At 38.8% G+C, this 21,627-nt stretch overlaps 1 protein-coding gene and 1 pseudogene across 1 annotated transcript; one reads left to right on the top strand and one right to left on the bottom strand.

The window, feature by feature from the left end:
- The first annotated feature begins 1,786 nt into the window (after positions 1-1,786).
- On the top strand, positions 1,787-11,132 carry LOC147474498 (COP9 signalosome complex subunit 6a pseudogene; annotated as a pseudogene).
- Positions 11,133-16,428: 5,296 nt separating this feature from the next.
- Positions 16,429-18,982, bottom strand: LOC147474497 (putative oxidoreductase C663.09c). The gene is made up of 6 exons (XM_086584249.1): positions 18,634-18,982; positions 18,396-18,548; positions 17,749-17,842; positions 17,511-17,593; positions 17,035-17,188; positions 16,429-16,807 (listed from the first exon to the last, which is right to left on the bottom strand). The coding sequence occupies exons 1-6, from the start codon at positions 18,871-18,873 to the stop codon at positions 16,572-16,574; spliced, it is 960 nt and encodes a 319-aa protein (XP_086440375.1). The 5' UTR covers positions 18,874-18,982; the 3' UTR covers positions 16,429-16,571.
- Positions 18,983-21,627: the final 2,645 nt, after the last annotated feature.

The following is a 21,627-nucleotide window of genomic DNA, read 5'->3' as shown; positions in this document are numbered from 1 at the left end:
CTGATTTTTTCCAGTTCCAGTTGTTTTGAAGTGTTTACCTAAACTACGAACCTGGATTTTGTAATAGAGTAGTGTAAATTAGTGGGACTTGTTTGTAATAGTTAGAGATAAAAAGAAAAATGAAAAAAAAAATAGGAAACATAGTTTTTGATTGATTTTTGTGGATGAACACGAGTTGAACTTGGTTAAAGTTATATGCTTACCAAGGGATTAAAGTTTTCATTGCCTTGGGAAGTTTGAGTGTGTGAGGCAAGTCGTGAATCATCGCTTGTACACTTTGAATCAACTTGGTAATCAACACTCTAAGTCCATTTGACTCTAGTTAATCTAGATAATCAATTTAAAATAGTTAATCTATTATATTAATATAGTATTAGTTTAGTTTTAAATTTTTGATCAAGTGCCAACCGAGGTCGCCTTCTCCTCAAGGCAGCATGTAAGCACGACTTGAGAGGTAAATTCTAAACCTCCTCGAAGCCCAAGTAAAAGGATACCGTGTGTTCAAGCATGCTTACATGATTCAACACTGGCAAGCATCCTTACGTGATTTTGTTTTGTTCTGAAAGATTCGATGCTCCCGGGTGCTAACACGTGTAGAATCAAACTCACTTCACTCGCTAGCCATTTGTTTGAGGTAAGGTATCGAACTTAGTATTACAAAGCTTTACATATTTGATTATTTGTTGGCTTTTTATAATTTTAGGGTTTAGGTTTTATTTTTTTATTTTTGCTTTTAATGGTTTAAGTTACTTGTAATATAGTTTGGTTTATGTTTCAAAATAGATAAATTGGTGATCCCCCAATAACTGAATATATTGATGTTATTGGAGTTATCCCTCACATGAGGAGAGGAGAGAAATTAGTTCAGCTTGTGTGGAAAAGTAAGAGCGCGCCCCGCACCCTCCACAAGCCATTCTGAAGCGCATCCCATGCTAAAGTGTCTGGACATTGTCCAAGGCAAGAGCGCACCCGCGCCCTCCACAAGCCAATTTGAAGCGCGCCACGCGCTCAAGCACCTGGACATCGTCCAAGGCAAGAGCACGCCCCATGCCCATTTCATCACAAGTCCAAGCACGCCCTGCACCCATGCCTAATTTGGCAGGATTCTATTTTTGCGGAACCGCGAGTTTGGCACTATATGTTTGGGTTTTGGCAAAACCAAGCACACGGGAGGCAACACAAAAGTCAGAGAAAATCCAATCTTGAAAGCTATCAAGATTGAGAGATAACCTTTATAGAGATACAACCCTGTAAAGAGAGAGGAGTGATCTAGTAAGGTGAGAGACTGCAATGAGTGATTGTAATCTTCCTTCCCACTTTATAAAAAGACTAGCTTTTGTGGAAGTAGGCACCATTGGCCGAACCACGGTATATCTTTGTGTTGTGGTTTGCTTTTACTGCTTTACATTATTATCTGTTGTTAATAGTTGTTTAGCGAGTTGGGCATGTTAGTTTGGTTGTAGAGAATATTTAGATTGTTGTCTGGAGTTGAATTGAGTTCAAATACGAGTTATCTGTGTAGTGGGGAATTGATTGGTATTGGTATTAACCCCAACAACTGTTGGAGAGTGAGTGTATGATTTATAGAAGGAAAACATTGAGTGATTTTAAAGTGGCCCACCCCGTTTGTTAAACAATTGGCATTCAAACAAGCACAACCTTCAAATATAGATTATAAATCTTGTGTTTCTTGCTTCATTTCCTGGACTGACTATGCGCATTTAATGCCTTCCCTAGACTTTTTTCATTCATTACTAGACCTTGACACACTTTCTCTTTCAGAAGAATGGCATCAGCTACTACTTCAAGTTCTAGCAGTGGATTGACATTCAAGCTTCATCCCACTGGTCATATTGAATATCTCTGATCACTACACTATAATGAAATCATAGTCACAATTTGGACTTGTTGGCAGCACCAATGGTGCATCAGGCTCAGCTCAGCCTCCAACACCAAGGGTTTTTGGGTGTGTCATTGGCATCCAGAAGGGACATACTGTTGAGATCTTTAACAGCTTTGAGCTCCTCTATGACGAGCCCACAAATTCACTTGACCGTCCTTTTCTGGAAAAGATGCAAGAGCTCTATAAGAAGGTTTTCCCAAACTTCTATATTCTTGGTTGGTATTCAACTGGAAGTGATGCACAGGAGTCAAATATGGAAATTCACAAAGCATTAATGGATATCAATGAAAGCCCATTTTATGTTCTTCTCAATCCTGCAATCAATCATGCACACAAAGATCTTCCTCTAACCATTTATGAAAGTAAATTGCATGTCATAAATGGAATCCCACAGCTAAACTTTGTTCGTTCAAGTTACACTATTGAGACTGTAGAGGTAGAACGGATCTCAGGTGATCATGTGGCACATCTTAAACCATCTGATGGAGGCTCAGCTGCAACTCAACTGGTTGCACATCTTACAGGAATACATAGCGCCATCAAGATGCTTAATAGCATAATCGAGTGCTTCACCATTATTTCTTTCGCTATGCAAAAAGGTGATATTCCTTATGAGAACTCATTGGTCAGGCACGTTTCTAGTCTTTAAAGGAGATTGCCAGCTATCGAGTCTGAGAAGTTTCAAGATGATTTCCTAATGGAATACAATGACACACTACTGGTAACTTACCTTGCTATGATCATTAAAGGCAGATATTCTCAAGCCAGTATTGGTTTCGCGTTGAAAATGGTGAATAAATTGGATACAAAGAGATATGGAGGCAGCATCGCGATCAAAGTCGATATTACCCAGGCTTATAATACCATGAGCTGGAATTTCTTATTTGAGGTGTTGAAGAGGTTTGGGTTCTCATATCACTGGAACAAGCTTGTTCATGCACTCCTAAGCTCAGCTAGACTCTTGATTTTGTTCAATGGAGGCCCTATAGGCTATATTACACCAGAGAGAGGCTTGAGGCAGGGTGATCCTTTATCACCGCTCCTTTTTGCCATGGCTGAAGATACTCTCAGTAGATGGTTTAATACTTTGAGGGTAATAGGGTTAACTAAACCTTTAACTGTTGTCAAAGGCATGGCCAGTCCCACCCATCTTCTATATGCTGATGATGTGATCATTTTTAACAAAGGGGATGCAAGGAGTGTGGGAAACATTGCGGACTTATTAGAGAGATACCAAGCATCTTCTGGGTAGTCAATGAACAAGAACAAGAGCAGAATGTTTGTCAGAGGCATGAGTATGGATAGAAGGCAGAACTTACAGCAAATCCTAGGCAATCAAGTGGGTGTTTTTCCTGAAAAATATCTAAGGGTGCCTTTGATTAAGGGTAGGGTAACTATAGCATTCTTTACTCTATTACTTGATAGGATTAAGAAGAGAATTACATGTTGGAGGGGGAAGTTACTTTCTTTTCAAGGAAGAAGAGTTCTCATTAATTCTGTTCTCTCGAGCATCCCAGTTTACAATATGGGCGTTTATAAATGACCAAATAGCATAATTAAAGAGGCAGAATGCATTATGAGAAATTTCTTGTGGACTGGCAACCCTGCCACAAAGAAGCTTGTTACAGTGTCATAGGACAAAGTTTGTAAGCCACAAGAAGAAGGAGGTCTCGGAATTAGAAGACTTAAAGAACTAAACATGGCTCTTTTAATGAAGCTGGCATGGCACATACTTTACAAAGAGGATGACTATGCTAAATTCATGAAGCTAAAGTTTTTTACTAGAGATGGAGAGCTCATTGATTATTATACTAAATCCACAATTTGGTCTGGTGTTAAATGGGTGTTGCCTTAAGTGACTAGTAATTCTAGGTGGCTTCTTGGTACGGGGACAGGTTGATTTATGGAGAGATGTGTGGATTGGAGAGCAGTCAATCAAACAAAAGCTCCAGCTGTTGCCACAACATTGAAAGGGGTGTAGGTCCAAAGTATGTCACATTATCATTAATGGTGAATGGGCAATCCCCTTTAATTTGCGGCAATTAATGTTATATGTAGGGTAGAATATGAATCAACTACCTACCATTGCAGGAGAGGACCATGGTATTTGGAAGCCAGATATGAAAGGGATTTTCTCCATCAAGTTTGCTTTTGAGGCCATTAGAAGGAAAAATGCAACTACATGGTGGAGCAAGAAAGTGTGGTGCAAATGGATTCATCCAAAGATAGCGGGTACTGGCTGGAAACTGGTGAGAAATTGTGCAGCTATTGATGAAAGGCTGCAAAAGAGAGGGTTTATAATTGCTTCAAGGTGTTATAGGGGTTGTGAGGTATCCGAGACCTTATAACATATATTGTGGGAATGCAAGGACTCTAAACTCTTGTGGGAATGGACGGCAAGTCAGTTTGGTATTAATACATCTTTCAACAACATGCCAGATGCTCTTAGAGTGAATAGAAGGAATAGTCCTCTTATAAAGCAATTGTGGGAGGCAGCAGTATTAGTTGGTATGGTGATTAATTGGAATCAGAGAAATAAATGGCTTTTTGAGGGCAAAAAGATCACTCTAACCCAATGCAAATGTCAAATGAGAAGTCATATTCAGAATTCTTTTTGGATGACTACTGGTTACATGAATAGAGGAGCTCATGATTCTCAGATTCTTAAGAAATGGGGGTTACCAGATTGTTGGGGATTATACCAATACCAATCGATTCCCCTACTACACAGATAACTTGTATGAACACAATTCAACTCCAGACTTATTCTAAATATCAACTACAACCTATACTAACATGCCCAACTCGCTAAACAACTATTAACAACAGATAATAATGTAAAGCAATAAAAGCAAACAACAACACAAAGATTTACCTTGGTTCGGCCAATGGTGCCTACTTCCACAAGAGCTAGTTCTTTATAAAATGGGAAGGAAGATTATAATCTCTCCTTTCAGTCTCTCACCTTACTAGATCACTCTTATCTCTTTAATGGGTTGTCTCTCTGTAAAGGTTATCTCTCAATCTTGATAGCTTTCAAGATTAGGTTTTCTCTGACTTTTGTGCTGCCTCTCTTGTGTTTTCTTGGTGTTAGGTTTTGCAAAAACTCTAACTCTTATTGCAAACTCACGGTCCCAAATTTCTTCTGAAAATAGACTTGGGTGCGGGTTGCGCCTCGGGCAAGAACAAACTGAACTTGGGTCGCGCTGAAAGTACTAGAAGTCTTCTACGGCATGGGTGCGGGTCACGCCTTGGTCAAGGCCAATCTGAGCACGAGTCGCGCTCTGACATCTCCACGCAGAATGAACTTCTTTTCTCTCCTCATATGAGGGATAACGCCAACAATCTCCCCTTCCCGAATAGTGAGGGGGGATACCTCCATGCAATTTCCAAATTAACAGGAGGAGTGTGTTGCCATTCCGCAATAGCACAACAAACATCAAACTTACCTTTCGGTAAGACTTTGGTCATCATATCCAACCCTTTCTTGTTAGTATGGATCTTCTCAATACACAAATGCTTGTCTTCAAGTACTTCTCTAATCCAATGATAACGCACGTGTATGCGCTGGGATCTAGAATGAAAACTCGGATTCTTGCTCAAATGGATGGCGCTCTAACTGTCACATAGAACCACAAACTGTTTCTGCTTTAGCCCTAGTTCGTCGAAGAACATCTTCATCCATAGCAACTCTTTGCAACACTCAGTGGCTGCAATATACTCGGCTTCTGTAGTGGAGAGGGCAACACACTTTTGCAACTTTGATTACCAAGAAACTGCTCCCCCTGCAAAAGTAACCATATAACCGGAGGTGGACTTCATCGAGTCAACATCACCTGCCATGTCTGCATCAGTGTATCCTTCAAGTAAGGGCTTACTTCCACCAAAGCACAAACATGATTTGGAAGTGCCCTTGAGATATCTCAATATCCACTCAACACCTTTCCAATGTTCCTTCCATGAATTTGACAGAAAGCGGCTTACAACCCCAACGGGGAAAGTAATATCTGGTCTTATACACACCATTACGTACATCAAGCTGCCCACTACAAATGCATAAGGAATCTTTTCCATCTAACTCTACTCATGCTCACCCTTTGGACACATCTCTTTGGTCATGTAGAACTGGCTACCAAGCAGACAACTGACTGGCTTCACTTAATCCATGTTGAATCTCTTCAACACCTTCTCAATGTAGCTTTCTTGAGAAAACCACAACTTTCCACTCTTTCTGTCACGAGTGATCCGCATCCCAAGTATTTGCTTTGCTTGACCCAAATCTTTCATCTCAAAGGACTTACTCAAGTCTTTCTTCAGTTTGGATATCTTGTTGATGTTTGGGCCAACTATCAACATATCATCCACATACAGCAATAGCACTATGAAATCCCCATCTGGAAATCTCTGGACAAACACACAATGATCGAAAGCAGACTTCTTGTCTCCTTGCTTCGCCATAAAGGAATCAAACTTTATGTACCAATATCTCAGTGCTTGCTTCAACCCATACAAGATCTTTATCAGCTTGCATACTAGGTGCTCCTTGCCTTTGACCTCAAACCCTTCTGGCTGGTCCATGTAGACATCTTCTTCAAGGTCTCCATGAAGAAAAGTTGTATTGACATCTAGCTGTTCAACCTCTAGGTTCATACTTGCGGTCATACCCAATACCACCCGGATAGAAGTCATCTTCACTACAGGAGAAAAAATCTCATCAAAGTTAATCCCTTTCCTTTGACCAAATCCCTTCACAACAAGGCGAGCTTTATGCCTTGGGTGAGGATTGTTCTCCTCATGCTTGACTTTGTATATCCACTTATTCTTGAAAAATTTTCGTCCTTACGGTTTCTCAACTAACTCATAAGTGTGATTCTTATGCAAAGAATCCATCTCGTCATGCATGGCCTTCAACCACTTTTCTTTGTCTGTACCTTCAAGTGCCTCTTGATAGTACATAGGTTCTCCACCATCCGATAGTAGCATGTACGTATGTGGTGGATACCTGGTTGAAGCTAGTCTTTCTCTATCTGACCTCCTTGGCCCATCTGCTGGTGCCTCAGGAGGATGCACTTCTGCTTGCTATGGTGGTGGTTCATGCATCTCATATGCATCTTCTATACCAATAGGTTATATCCCATCATGAGCAATAGGATTCTCATCATGAGCTTCAAACTTATGGTTCTCTGCATTCTCAATGCCTTCTGCACGTTCCACAGTAGGAACAACTTCTGGTTCTGAATCAACAAGATTATTAGTGAAAGCCTGTAGCTTCTCACCCTCCTCAAAGTCTGCTATGGTTTGGTCTTCCAGGAACACAACATCTCGACTTTGGATTACCTTCTTGTTAATCGGATCATAGAGTTTGTTACCAAACTTTTCATCCCCATAACCCAGAAAAATGCACTGCTTAGCTTTGTCATCAAGCTTGGATCTCTCATCCTTCGGAATATGTACAAATGCCCTGCACCCAAATATCCTCAAGTATCCATAATCAACATCTCTGCCTGACCATACTCTCTCTGGATAGTTACTATCCAGAGGCTTTGACGGCGATAGGTTGATCACATGCACGGCTGTACGCATTGCTTCTACCCAGTAGCTTCTAGGTAGCTTAGAGTGAGATAACATGCATCACATCCTTTCTACAATGGTACGGTTTATTCTCTTTGTTATTCCATTCTATTGCGGTGTCTTGGGAACGGTCTGCTCATGATGAATCCCATGACTCTGGCAATACTCTTCAAATGGCCCTATGTACTCACCCCCATTATCTAAGCGAATACACTTCAACAACTTCCCAGTCTCTCTTTCCACCATGCTATGAAATTTCTCAAACACGCCAAGTACTTCATCCTTGATCTTCAGACTATAGGCCCATATCTTTCTTGACGTATCATCAATGAATGTCAAGAAGTATAAAGCTCCCTGGTGGGACTTTACTCTCATAGGACCACATAAATCAGTGTGCACTAGTTCAAGGACATTGTCCTTTCTGTGAGACGGGAATCTTTGGAAAGACACCCTGTGTTGCTTTCCTACCAAACGGTGAGTACATGTATTTAAATGTGTACCTTTAATGTCTGGCATGGCGTTTTGCTTAGCAAGAACTTCCATCCCTTTTATGCCCATATAACACAGTCTCTTGTGCCACAGTTCGGAGGAAGCTTCTTCTTCTACCGCATTCACTTCTGCTTTACACAAACTAGCCTATGTTTTGTAAAGAGAGCAAGTTTTCTTCCCTCTGGCTTCTACAATGGAACCTCTGCTCAGTTTCCATACCCCATTACCAAACAAGTTTACAAAGCCATTGTCATCTAATTTCCCAGCTGAAATTAGACTTAACCGTATGTCAGGGACATGTCTTAGATCCTTGAGTGTCAAGGTGTAGCCGACATTGGTTTCTACATAAACGTCTCCAATGCCTATAATCTTCGAGACGCCACTATTATCCATCCTCACTTCACCATATTCACCATAGTTGTAGGTAGTGAAAAATCCCTTGTGCGGTGTGACGTGATAGGATGCTCCTATATCTATCACCCACTCGATATCCTGACATGAGGTACTAAGACAGCACACACCACAATCTGATACAATTCCCACTAGATCGTTGACTAGTGCAGTAATATCTCTGCCTGTGTTTCCGTTCCTCTGCACCATGTCTTCATGTACACAGTTATTCTTCTCATCCCTCTTCAATGTTCTGCACTCATATCTGAAGTGGCCCTTGGTGGCACAATAGTAACATTGCCTCTCTACCTTAGGAGTTCTAGCTTCACCCCTAGATTTACTTCTGTCACCACCTCTAGAACGAGATGGTTTTCTGTATCTATCTCTCCCCCATTTCTCTATGACAAGGATCTCTGAGTGAGAGGAGCTACCTTTTGAACTCCTTTTAGTCTCCTCATTCAACAAAGACGCGGTAGCCATCTCCATGGTAACTATTCCATCTTTGGCTACTCCGTGTAGAGAGACTGCTAATGTCTCCCAACTTTCGGGTAGAGAGCCTAATAGAAACAAAGCATCTACTTCATCTCCCAAATTAATCTTCATCAAATGCATCTAATTGATGATATTCTGTACTTTGTTAAGATGCTCAAACATTAAAAAACCTTCTTGGTACTTCGTGTCGGCAAACTTCTTAACGACCAGCACTTTGTTTCTCGCCCGACTTCCTCTCGTAGAGGTCTTTGAGTTTCTTCCACAAACTGAAGACTGTAGTCTCTTGGGACACATGGTGAAAGACACTGTCATCAATCCACTGTCGAATGTATCCTATTATTTTTCTGTCAAGCTTTTTCCACTCAGCCTCATCAGTCTTTTCTGGTTTTACTCCTTCATTCTCAATGGGAAGTACCAAGTCCTTGCAGTATAGCAAGTCTTCCATCTTGTCTTTCCAGATGGTGTAGTTCTTCCTATTTAGACTCGTCATGCGAGTGTTCATGGAATAGTCCATTTCTACAAGTTATTTAAACTCAAATCTTCTCTCAGGAGTTTTGTCAAACACCTTCTAACCAAGATTTGGATAACACCCTAGGCTAATCTAACCAAGGCTCTAATACCACTTGTTAGGGATTATACCAATACCAATCGATTCCCCTACTACACAGATAACTTGTATGAACACAATTCAACTCCATACTTATTCTAAATATCAACTACAACCTATACTAACATGCCCAACTCGCTAAATAACTATTCACAATAGATAATAATGTAAAGCAGTAAAAGCAAACCACAACACAAAGATTTACCGTGGTTCGGCCAATGGTGCCTACTTCCATAAGAGCTAGTTATTTATAAAGTGGGAAAGAAGATTACAATCTCTCCTTTCAGTCTCTCACCTTACTAGATCACTCTTATCTCTTTACAGGGTTGTCTCTCTATAAAGGTTATCTCTCAATCTTGATAGCTTTCAAGATTGGGTTTTCTCTGACTTTTGTGCTGCCTCTCTTGTGTTTTCTTGGTGTTAGGTTTTGCCAAAAACTCTAACTCTTATTGCAAACTCGTGATCCCAAATTTCTTCTGAAAATAAACTTGGCGCAAGTCGCGCCTCGGGCAAGAACAAACTGAGCTGCGGGTCGTGCTGAAAGTACTGGAAGTCTTCTACGGCATGGGCGCGGGTCACGCCTTAGTCAAGGCCAATCTGAGAGCGGGTCGCGCTCTGACATCTCCACACAGAATGAACTTCTTTTCTCTCCTCATGTGAGGGATAACGCCAACACGGATAAGCTTGGAAGGGCACCAATATTCAAGGACTGTAAATGGCTTCCCCCGGATGGGGATGTTATTAAAATGAATGTGGATGGTGCTTCTCAAGAAAACCCAGGCCCCTCAAGCTATGGAGTTGTGTTTAGGGATAGTAGGTTTCGCTTTGTTGCTGTGGTATGCAGACACATAGACTTTGCCACAAATTATATAGCTGAATGCTTGGCTATACTTGAAGGTGTAGAATATGCAGTTCAAAGGAATTGGAAGAAGTTATCGGTTGAATCGGATTCGGCGGTTGCAGTCCATGCTTTTGAGAGCTCACAACTTCCATGGGGGATGAAGCAAAGATGGGATAAATGTAAGGAGAAGCTAGAGTACTGCAAGATAACGCCTACATGGAGGGAATGCAACTTCTATAAATAAAGTGGCCAAATATGAGCAGACTTACAGACATAGGAACAACTAGTTTTTTTATGTAAAACCACCATGGATTACCACATGGGAGGTTCCACAACAAGTTTACTTTAGATTTGATTAAAAATCCTAGTAGTGTTACTGTTACAGTGGACTATAGGATACACATGTACCTTCTCCTCTCTTCTGTTTTTACTCTCATCAATACAATATTTGCTTACTTAGAAAAAAAAAAACAATGAATGAACTGGTGGACAAATTCAACACTGCATATGACAGGCATGGCCGGAGGGGAGGGCACTTTGCATTTATTTAAAAGCTTGTTAGAAGGTTTGGGGAGTTCCTGCAGGTGTGTGATATGCTCTAACTGATGCAGCTTCCCCGTTTTCTTTTTTGTTCAGTCTATGCTACTTATGAGGTTTTGTTCAGTCAGTCTTAGATGCTTTTGAGATATATTAGCAAGTGGATCACTGCAATGATTCAACACAACTTTCAAGATTGTTGTAACCAGAGTTTAAGTATTTTAAAGGGAATTGTGATACTTTGATACATTACTTTAGCCTTACAGAATGAATTATCAAACACATTGGTTTTTGGGCAAAGACATCACCAGTCTCGATTGGTTTATTAATATTAGTTTTGCCATCATATGTTTGTGTTCTTAGAAGTATTGCCATGGGGCATAGTAATTTGTTGTTAATAATCTAAGATACTGGAAGCATTTCTTCCCACCCCGGCCTTTCACTTATAACAGATGAAAATATACCTTTCCATGAACTTATTAATTGATGTTTGCAGTTTGGTGTCATGGACGCCACCATGCTATCATGTTTCTCTGATAATTGTATGTATTCACCACCTATGAACACTTGTGGGTAAAATTCCTTGTAGATAGCGCTTGTTGGTAACAATTGAAATCATGCGCTAAAGTTTAGCGCTTGGAAAAATCATGTGCTTGAAGTAGTTTTTGAAACAGAGTTCTCGTGACAGAAAGAGGACAATACCCTCCTCTAGAAAGTGTAGGAAACTTATTCCAAAAATATACTTATTGTTAAGTAAACAAGAAATCAAATTGATATCAACAAACATTTAATATCTACAAACAAATAAACTTTTTAGTTCAACGAATGAACCTAATTTACCAATGATTAAATCCGAGCCTAGTGATGATCACTATGTCCTTAAGACAAATTTTCCCCCTCACGGTGCTTGAAGGTTGATAGGAAACTGTCTCTCAAGATAGAACGGATTTCCTTCTATAGAAAGCTAGCACTTCAATTCTATAAACTCAGCGAACACAACATAGTATTTTACTAAGAACAGAGGGAGAAAAGAAAGATCAGAACTCTGTGTGATCTGGTGTGTCTTTCTCTCCAAATTCATCCACTATTTATAGGTGAGTGGTGCCTCTTCGAAACAACACAATGACTCTTGGGAAAAAGAAAGCAACTCTTTGAAAAGTCACATGTTTCGAAAAGACACACCATTTCGGCATAAAGCACTGTTTCAAACCAGTGCCTATTTCGAAAGGTCACACCTTTTTGGCATGATGCACTATTTTGAACCAGTGCACATTTCGAAAGGTCGCACATTTTCAGCATAATGCACTGTTTCGAACAAATGCATCCTTTTGAAAAGGTTTTTCTCATTTTACGTACTGTTTCAAGAAAAACCCATTTCATCTTAAGTGGGGTAACTTGGGAAACAAACTACTCATTCATATTTTAATGGATTTGTGCAAATTCATTTTTCTAACAATCCCCCACGTGAATGAAAATTTGGCTTCTTTTATCATAAACATCGGATTTCTGTTCTTTTACAAATGAAAAGATACCACATCAGGTCAAGTAGCATGGGAGGCCTTGAACTTGCCTTAGTGAAAGACGATCGGATTTAATTAGACCATCAGTAGACTTCAATTATTGTCCTTGAACTGTCAGCCATTTGTATAAACCTAGACAATCATCTTCACGCAGTACCTTCTCAAATACTGTTGGTTCTCACATTTGTGTTCATTTTGGCCTTGAACACTTCTTGGTTTTAGATAGTGCTTTTGAGACATTTTCCTTTAAAATTCTCATAGAAGCGGCCCTACTTCGCACTAACATAGGTGATTTCTATAAAGAGTATCATGCACTACTCTACTTGGATAACATAACTTTCCAAGATATAGTAAATCATTAAAAGCTTGACTTATCCTGGGTCTCGCGGCAGATATACACTGTCTTATATAGGAATGGGTTAGAGTATAATATTACTCTCTAGTGATAACTGAGTCACAAACATAATTCAGTTGGCCCTTTGAACCTAGATATTGGGATCTCCAGTCAACTAGGATGGTTTTTCCATTATGATGACTCTTGGTTGATTATCTCAAAGGCTTTAAGCTCATTCCCCTTGATAATCTTTCAACTTGCTCTCTTGTTAAACCTTTTGTAAGCGGATCCGTAATGTTATTTTTTGACCTTACATAGTCGATTGAGATAACTCCATTTGAGAGCAATTATCTAACGGTGTTATGTCTACGATGTATGTGTCGAGACTTCCCGTTATACATGCTACTATGTGCTCTACCAATAGCAGATTGGCTGTCACAGTGTATACGCACTACTAGCACAGGTTTAGCCCAGTTTGGAATATCCTCTAAGAAATTTCGAAGTCACTAAGCTTATTCTACAGCCTCATCCAACGCTATGAATTCTGATTCCATAATGGACCTTGCTATGCACGTTTGCTTTTGAGGATTTCCTTGAAATTTATGCATCTCTCATAGAGTAAAACACCACATTTGATGTCTTTTGAGTAATGCTTCTACAAATTTCCAATTTTGAGTTGATTAATTCAAGAAGATACATAATCCCTCACATTTTCCAAATTCTCATGACAAAGTCAATAAATTGGAAAACCATTTAGATATATGTTTTCAAGTGAGGCGTCTTGTTAAAGAATGTCACATATCATTCATATAGTGTCGAAAACTACTTCTAAGACCTCAATTTTTCTTATAAGTATGCTTACAAAATAATATCTTAAGCAATTTTCTTTATTGACACTCTTTGGTGCAATAGTAAAACACATACATCTTACAAATAAAATAATTTTAGAACCCTTTTAGCACTCACCATTCCTAACATCTGGAATGAAGCAAGGATTCTCTGAATCTTGAATCATAATCCCCCCCAAGTGTGGCATTACTACCACCTTGTTTGCTTTCAAGAAGTCCATTCCAAGAATGACTTGAAAATGGTCTAAGTAGGCACTGAACAATAAGTATATACACATACCTTACATACAGGCCGGACGGACATATATAACTCACATAAGCTTGCATCTGTACATGTTGGCTAAGTGTCTGCAAATGTTAGTGAAATGGTGGTTTCACGTCTCTTGTTACCAATGAACAATTGCAACTGTATGCACCTGACCCATACGTTCCTTTCTTTTTTTAAAAATATTGACCCTTTCGGATGGATATCTAAAACCAAGACATTTGTCATGTACAACTATCCAAGCAATAAAATTATTTAGCAAAGTCATGTCCAACGTCTCTTCTGCGTGGTCTTCTTAAAGAATTGTACTAGTATTTACCTGTAGACACTTTCATATTGTTTCACACCAATAAATATTGTTAGTGCATTTGAACTAAACAATAAGTATATCCAAAATTAATTCGACCAAATTAATTCAAGGCAAGGAAATCTATCTTAAAGATTTGTAGGAAACTTATTCCAAAAATATATTTATTGTTAAGTAAACAAGAAATCAAATTGATATCAACAAACTTTTAATATCAACAAACAAATAAACTTTTTAGTTCAACGAATGAACCTAATTTACCAATGATTAAATCCGAGCCTAGTGATGATCACTATGTTCTTAAGACAGATTTTCCCCTCACGGTGCTTGAAGGTTGATGGAAAACTGTCTCCCAAGATAGAACGGAATTTCTTCTATAGAAAGCTAGTACTTCAATTCTATAGACTCAGCGAACACAACATAGTATTTGACTAAGAACAAAGCGAGAAGAGAAAGATCAGAACTCTGTGTGATTTGGTGTATTTTTCTCTCCAAATTCATCCACTATTTATAGGTGAGTGGTGCCTCTTCGAAACAACACAGTGACTCTTGAGAAAAAGTAAGTAACTCTTTGAAAAGTCACATGTTTCGAAAAGACATATCATTTCGGCATAAAGTACTATTTCGAATTAGTGCCTATTTCGAAAGGTCACACCTTTTTGGCATGATGTAATCCTTTTGAAAAGATTTTTCTCACTTTACGTACTGTTTCAAGAAAAACTCATTTCATCTCAAGTGGGATAACTTGAGAGACAAACTACTCATTCATATTTTAATGGATTTGTGCAAATTCATTTTTCTAACAGAAAAGAAGACAAATCAATACATTTGAGCTTGCACCTTGCGGGCTTGGGTAGGCATGGCCTAAGTACTCAACTTTGGCTGAATAGTTGCAGCACGCACGCCTTGCTGATGCCAATTGAATACGCACACTTGTTCAGTGTTCTTATGTGTACTAGAACAGTAGAACTAGAGCCTATTTGGCTATTTGCTACATCTCTGCCCATCTCACCACATAAACAGAAAAACCACAACGACAAAGTTTATGATCAAATTTATATTCATTCTAAAACTCAAGAATACAAGATCATAAATTCATAACATGATCTGGTCTGCCAATTTAGAATACTTGCTGCAGGACCACTTACATAAAATCCCTAAGAAACTAAATATTAAAAAGAATAAATAATTCTGTCACTAAGAAGCTAATAGCTATTCAATTGCCATCTGTGGCGAGACAAAGCGGGCATGTATTATTTTTGGCAACCGTGTATAAAGACATCTTCTATGGAACGTGTGTTCGCAAGGCATTTGTGTGATGTCTAGTTTCCCTGACAACTCCTTGAAACATATCCGACAATCAGCTTCCTCCAACTCCTTTTTTTCAAATCTTAACTCACCAGAAGAAACTTTTGAACTATCAATTCCACCATAGAGATCTTTCTCAATTTGTTGGATGAATTCCTCTTCATCACCACAAGTTACATGGGATTCTGTTCGAACCTCTAACCCCAAAATCAACGTGATTTTATCAGGCTTGGGATTATTTACCAGTGGTGCTTCTGCTATCTCATGGGTGAAAACGGATAGTTTTTTGTGAAAGATGTTCCAGAAGTTTTGAGGGATTCCGTTGTTAGATACAAAATCATCTAGTACATCATTGCAGCAACCATCTATACTCAACAACTCATTAAGGTTGAAGGGAATCTTAACCATGTCTATATCTTCATGTGTAGTAAGTAGCACCCTAGAACCGTCTTCTTGAGGGGTGGTGAACCATTCTGTGATCTGTGTAGCTTCAACCTCCATGTCGAATGCTATTTCCTTGCTTTTCTTTGTATTATGAGCATAGATAATGTTAAGGTTCTTGAGAGAAGGGAGACCATTATCATAGTGTTGTGCTTCATTGATATCATAGAGAGGAAGAGAGAGCTTGGCAATGTGTTCACTTTGTGAAAGTAAATCCATTCTTTCGAAGAGCAAACAAAAAGTATTTACTTGCTTACGGTCTTGCACATATATTTATAGGTGCGGTCTATGCCTATTTTGGTTTCCTCGTTATAATTCTTTTTTGTATTTGGGTTATCACAGTTTTCTTCTATAATAGAAACTTGGCACACGATTTAGTAAAGGACTACAAGTTTCTATTTTAAACTTGTTCTGCATGGAATGATGTAATTTATGCTCATGTACCGGAGGACTAGAGGTCTTTAACAACTTTAGTGGAGCTTTTTTCAATAATTCAGGATTTTCTTTTTTGAACTGTTGTCCACTGGTGAACATTTTGTGTAACTAAGAAGGTTTGAAATCCAAATCTAAGTATCTGGTAAAAAAGCACTCAGAATAAATATTGATGTAGCCACTTTCCGTTTCACCTCTGATTTAGAAAAAAAATGAAATACACTAAATGCTTATTAGCATTACAAATTGGTACTTTGAACTCGTGCCTGGCGATAGACTTGACAATTTACCATGGAATTTCTTGACCATCCCAAGCAAAGAATTTCCCGTTGTCCATGCTCTTCACACTATCAATGATACCTAACAGTTTTTGCACAGAGAATTCCTTGGTGAAGAGCTTGTCTTGTGGAACATTTCTCTGAAATGGCTTTGAGAGATCTGTGTCTACTGTGCCTGGGTGGAGGAGTATGCAAAGAATGGGATCCTTCCTTCGTGCAAATTCCACAGAAATGGTCTTTGTTACTTCTTGCATAAAAATGGAAATAGGATTAAGTTCAATAAAATAACAAAGGAAATGTTGCAGACCTTAACGAATAACTAGCAAGGTGTCTTGGGAATCAGATTAAAGAGAGAAAGGAACAAGTTCGAATCCTACTTTTTCAATTCTTTAGTCATCTTTAACATCTTTAGTAAAACAAAATAAGGCATGTACGAAAAGAGATGATTACAGAGTAAATAAACGGATGTACATTGATTAAGTGCCGTTTTTGAAGATCGATATGAATGCCAACCCCCCAAGCGGTTGTCTCCAATGGAACTAACTCTAGCACTTATATTTGCCACAACGGCTGAATTTCTTTCAGTTCCAGAGCCTCCCCCCATCTTTAAAAGTGGCCACATATGCTGATCAACATTCACAAAATCAGTAGTTGTGTCAAAAAGTGGACAGTCCTCCAAAATGGAAAAGCATAGAGTACAGATGATGATTCCCAACATTAAAATGAAGCATATATAAAATATAATAGTTCACTCAAGTAAAAGCTCAAGTACAATATAATGTGTAAGATAAGCATGCTTTATGGACATCAGTTATTACCAAATCAAATGTGTATCATGAAATAGAAATACTGTATGGTTCTTAAAATGTCACTTCAGCATCAGCATACGAGTGAACAAATAAAAAGAAATTTCAAAAAACAAATAAATGTTCTAAGGGCAAACATACCTTGATAACCATAATAGGGCCCACAGTGTTAACCTCATAAGTAAGCAGCAAAGATGACTTCTGTAATTTACTCAATGTAGTTTCTGCACTGAAGATGGATGAACTGAGTCTCTCAACCAAAAGAACGGAAAATGGAAAATTTAGATGTAGCGGCTTGTTCATATGCTACAAAGTTATGAATTTGAACATAAAAGTAGTTAATCTCTGGATTTTAAGGATCAAGGTTTAGTATTCAAACCTGGTTGTAGTACATTGGGTATTGAAAGAATGCCTGCTGCATTGATTAGAAGGTTTAAGGAACCATATCTTTCTTTTATAGAGAGTGCCGAAGCCTGCATATAAGACATTATCCAAGGGATGTTACATTTTGAGCTCTGAGGTGTACAATAGAACATCTCAAGACTGAACGATAACAAAACAATTCCAACAAGGAATACTTGAAAAACTATCACTTGAAAAAGTCTACTTTGAGGATAAAATAGCAAGCATGAACAGTGCATAAAACATCATTCCCAATTGATGAGAAGTATAGCACAAAATTGGTGATATCACTATTCTGTTCAGCCACGAATGCTATCTCAGTCATGCTACACTACCTCAAAAAGTATTTTATGTGTAACATACAGTATTGACAAGTCATATGGGAATACAAGTCTTCTTTTCTGTGTTATATGATATGCCAAGTCTCAAAAAATCACTGCTGCAAGAGAAAATCTTGATAAGCTGGATAGTGGTTTCTCATGAACATTGCTTGAACTCAGTATTCATAAACACTATGAACCAAAAAGGAAACTGCAACTACAAGAGACTGTAATAAACAATGATGTTGTTACTACTCAATGGTGGGCATTATTTCACTTGCATTATAATATGATTAAAATTTACCTCAATGGTACTTTCATCTGTTACATCCAACTGTAATATATCGAGATGTTCTGGAAATTTTTCCTTCAACTCAATAAGCCCTGTCGCTCCATCAGGATTTCGACAAGTCGCAATTACATGCCCTTTCTCCTTTCTCTCCAATAATTGCCTAACCTATTTGTCCAAAATCAAATTACCCATTGTCAAAAATCAAATTCAACATCCAAAACATAAAATGAAAATTAGCAAAATGACTTACAAATTCGAGACCAATACCCCTGGAAGCACCTTGAACCATAGAAACTCCACCCTGACCACCTTTCAAATTCGAAGTAGTAGAACTACAGAAACAAACCCCACCATTCCTTCTTGACGTCATAAGTGTAGTAGTAGTAGTAGGCATGATGGGTGTGTTTAAGATAAGATGGTTCATGATATCTTTGCTTTTCAGGATTTGGGTAGTAAGTAAATGGAGTTTTTTAGCTTTGAATATGAACATTTGAGCTGTTGCAATTCAAGAAAGAATGGTTTGATGGAAATCTAGATGGAACAATTAAACCAGTTAACTAACTATGAGTGTGGCGTATAACGCGCGTAATGAAACAGCATGTCCTTTTAAAGTAGTCTTCAAAGGTAAGGCCCAATTTAATTTAAGGGGACCACTTATTTTCTAATATATATATCGCTGACATAATCTAAATTGTTGGACTGATATTTTCTGAGAAAATTAATGGACAATAAGCATTAGTTTCTACTTACCATACTAGACATAATAATTCACTGTAGGAGTAAATAATTCAAATTTATTCGTTACAAAATCATTACATGTTCTGCAGATATTACTTGAAGCAGGACCACGTATCAAAATCACTATAAGAAACTAAAAGTTAACAAGATCAATGAAACAATAAAATACATTGGCGACAATACGGACATGTATTAGTATATTCAGGCTTTGACAACCATGTATAGAGACATCTTCTATGGAATATGTGCTTGCAAAGCATTCGCGTGATGTCTATCTCCGTCCATAACTCCTTCAAACATATTGGGCATTCTTCCATCAACACCTCTTTTTCCAAACAACCATCATATCCACAAGTTGTGTCTACTTCAACTGATGGACACAGGAGTTCTTCATCCTCACAAGTTACAACCGTCTCTGTACGAACCTCTAACTCCAAACCCAATCTTATTTTATCAGGTCTAGGACTCTTTACCAATGCTGCTTGTGCAATCTTGTGCGTGAAAACAGATAGCATTTTCTGAAATGTATTCCAGAACTTTATAGGAATACCATTCTCACATACAGACTCATTGAGTTCATTATTTTTACAACCACCATCCGCAGTTAACAAATCATTAAAGTTGAATGAGAACTCTTTGAACTAATTTGTAGTTACATGTCGTGTTTCTTGAGTTGTTAACCCTTCTTTGTCATGACTAACTGCAACCACCATCGTGTTTCTTGAGTTGTTAACCCTTCTTTGTCATGACTAACTGCAACCACCATGCTGAATGCTATTTCATTGCTCTTCTCTGTATAATGATCATATATAATATTCAAGTGCTTGACATAAGTGGATTGGCTGTAATATTCTTCGAGAGATCGGGAATGCTTTTACTTTGCGAAAGTAGATCCATACTTTTGATGAGCAAACAAGTATTAAGTCTTGCCATATATATATAGGGCAACCTGCAACCATGCTACTATTTTGGTATGTTACTAATTATCTTTGGATTCGGATTACCAAAAGTGAAACGAACTCTGTCTTTGTAAATAGAAAGTGAGAAGAGTTTCCAATTCCATATCATTGATTACGGAGAACATTATTATGCCGCATATAGCACACGGTTGTATAGTTGTACTTACCCACATCTCATAGTTTTATTAGGGCTAGAAGTTTCTATTTTAAACTTGTTGTGTAAGGATTCAAGGAATGGCCCCTGACCCTCTAAGCTAAAGCTAATTCTATTTTGGTTGTGTAATTATGTAATTAGTTTCAATCAGGATTCAGGAGTCAGGACTCCGTTTCTTGTAGAAGTTTTAGTAGATGATAATGTGAATATGTGATTATCAAATAACTCCGACGTAAAACTGATAGAAAGAGAGAAAAAACTATCATATGTAGTAATGTAGGGACTGTAGTGGCAGGATGTAGCACCGGGATATCAATGGTGAGATGGGCGGGTCCGGCCTGATAGAGGCCCATAAGTCCGCGATCCAATCGGATCAAAAGGGCGATGATGGCAAAAAAAAAATTGTTATTTATTTTTGATGGAGGAAACCCTAATCACATGGAGCTAAGAGGACCGCCTGGCTTAGATGGAGGGGGGCCGACAAGGTTTAGCTGAGGGCCATGATGGATGAAAAGAAAGGTATAAAAGAAAGTAATAGTGGGAGAGAGAAAAAGGGGATCCATTAACCTAAGAAAGGAGGAGACCTAAGAGAGAAAAAAAGAGTGAGAGGGCAATCCAGAAATAACTCTATCCCGAATAGTGCTTAAGGGCTAGGGAATAGTGCTCGTTAGAGAATTAAAAATTGTAACATTTGGCTCATAAACTTGAAACCCGGGAAGGAACGGCGCAGAAATGGCACCAAAGAATCAAAGGGCGGCGGTAGGCCCCAGAAGATAAGGGTCCCAAAACAGATGCCTAAGCGGTGGTAGAAGAAGGGGAAGAAGCGAGGAGGAGGGAAGGCGGAGGAAGAAGCGCGACTTATGAAGGAGGAAAATGAGGAGCTTTCATATTAGATCCATTGAGAGACGAGAGAAGGAGAGGGTGGAGGAGGAGACCGAGGAAAAGAAACAGGGAGGAAGCAGAAATGAAAAGGCGGAGGAAAACGAAGAGGAACAAGGACCGACCCTAGTGGATAATCCGGTGATCGGGTTAACGGTTGAACAAGTACAACAAATGATTAACGGTGGCCGAAAGGGCGAATCTTCAACAAACAAGGGTCCAAACGGGCGGCGATCAAGTGGTGGCGGGTTGAACCGCGAACCCGCTTGCAGATCGCGATATGGACTTGGAGGTACCAAAAGCGCTTTAATCAAACCATTATCCGAGATTTGAGAGATATGATGGAACGGGTGACCCGGCAGATCACATCCATCATTTTAGATAAAATAGTTTGAATTTCATGCCTCTTTGGCAAAAGGCGAGGTATGATGGTTCACGGTGCATGATGTTCCCGGCCAGTCTTAAGGGTGGGGCTTCCGACTGGTACTATCGGTTGCCTTCGAAGAGCATAACC

This window comes from Coptis chinensis, chromosome 9 (genome assembly GCF_015680905.1).
Source record: "Coptis chinensis isolate HL-2020 chromosome 9, ASM1568090v1, whole genome shotgun sequence".
Lineage (NCBI taxonomy): Eukaryota > Viridiplantae > Streptophyta > Magnoliopsida > Ranunculales > Ranunculaceae > Coptis > Coptis chinensis.
The sequence above is the reverse complement of the archived record's forward strand: the minus strand, read 5'-3'. Positions and strand labels throughout refer to the sequence as shown.

Coding starts and splice junctions, on each gene's coding strand:
- LOC147474497 (XM_086584249.1), bottom strand. CDS start 18,873: ATGTTCATATTCAAAGCTAAAAAACTCCATTTACTTACTACCCAAATC. Junction 17,843..18,395: donor CAGATGAAAGTACCATTGAG/GTAAATTTTAAT, acceptor TCTTATATGCAG/GCTTCGGCACTCTCTATAAA. Junction 17,189..17,510: donor GCCCTATTATGGTTATCAAG/GTATGTTTGCCC, acceptor AATGTTGATCAG/CATATGTGGCCACTTTTAAA.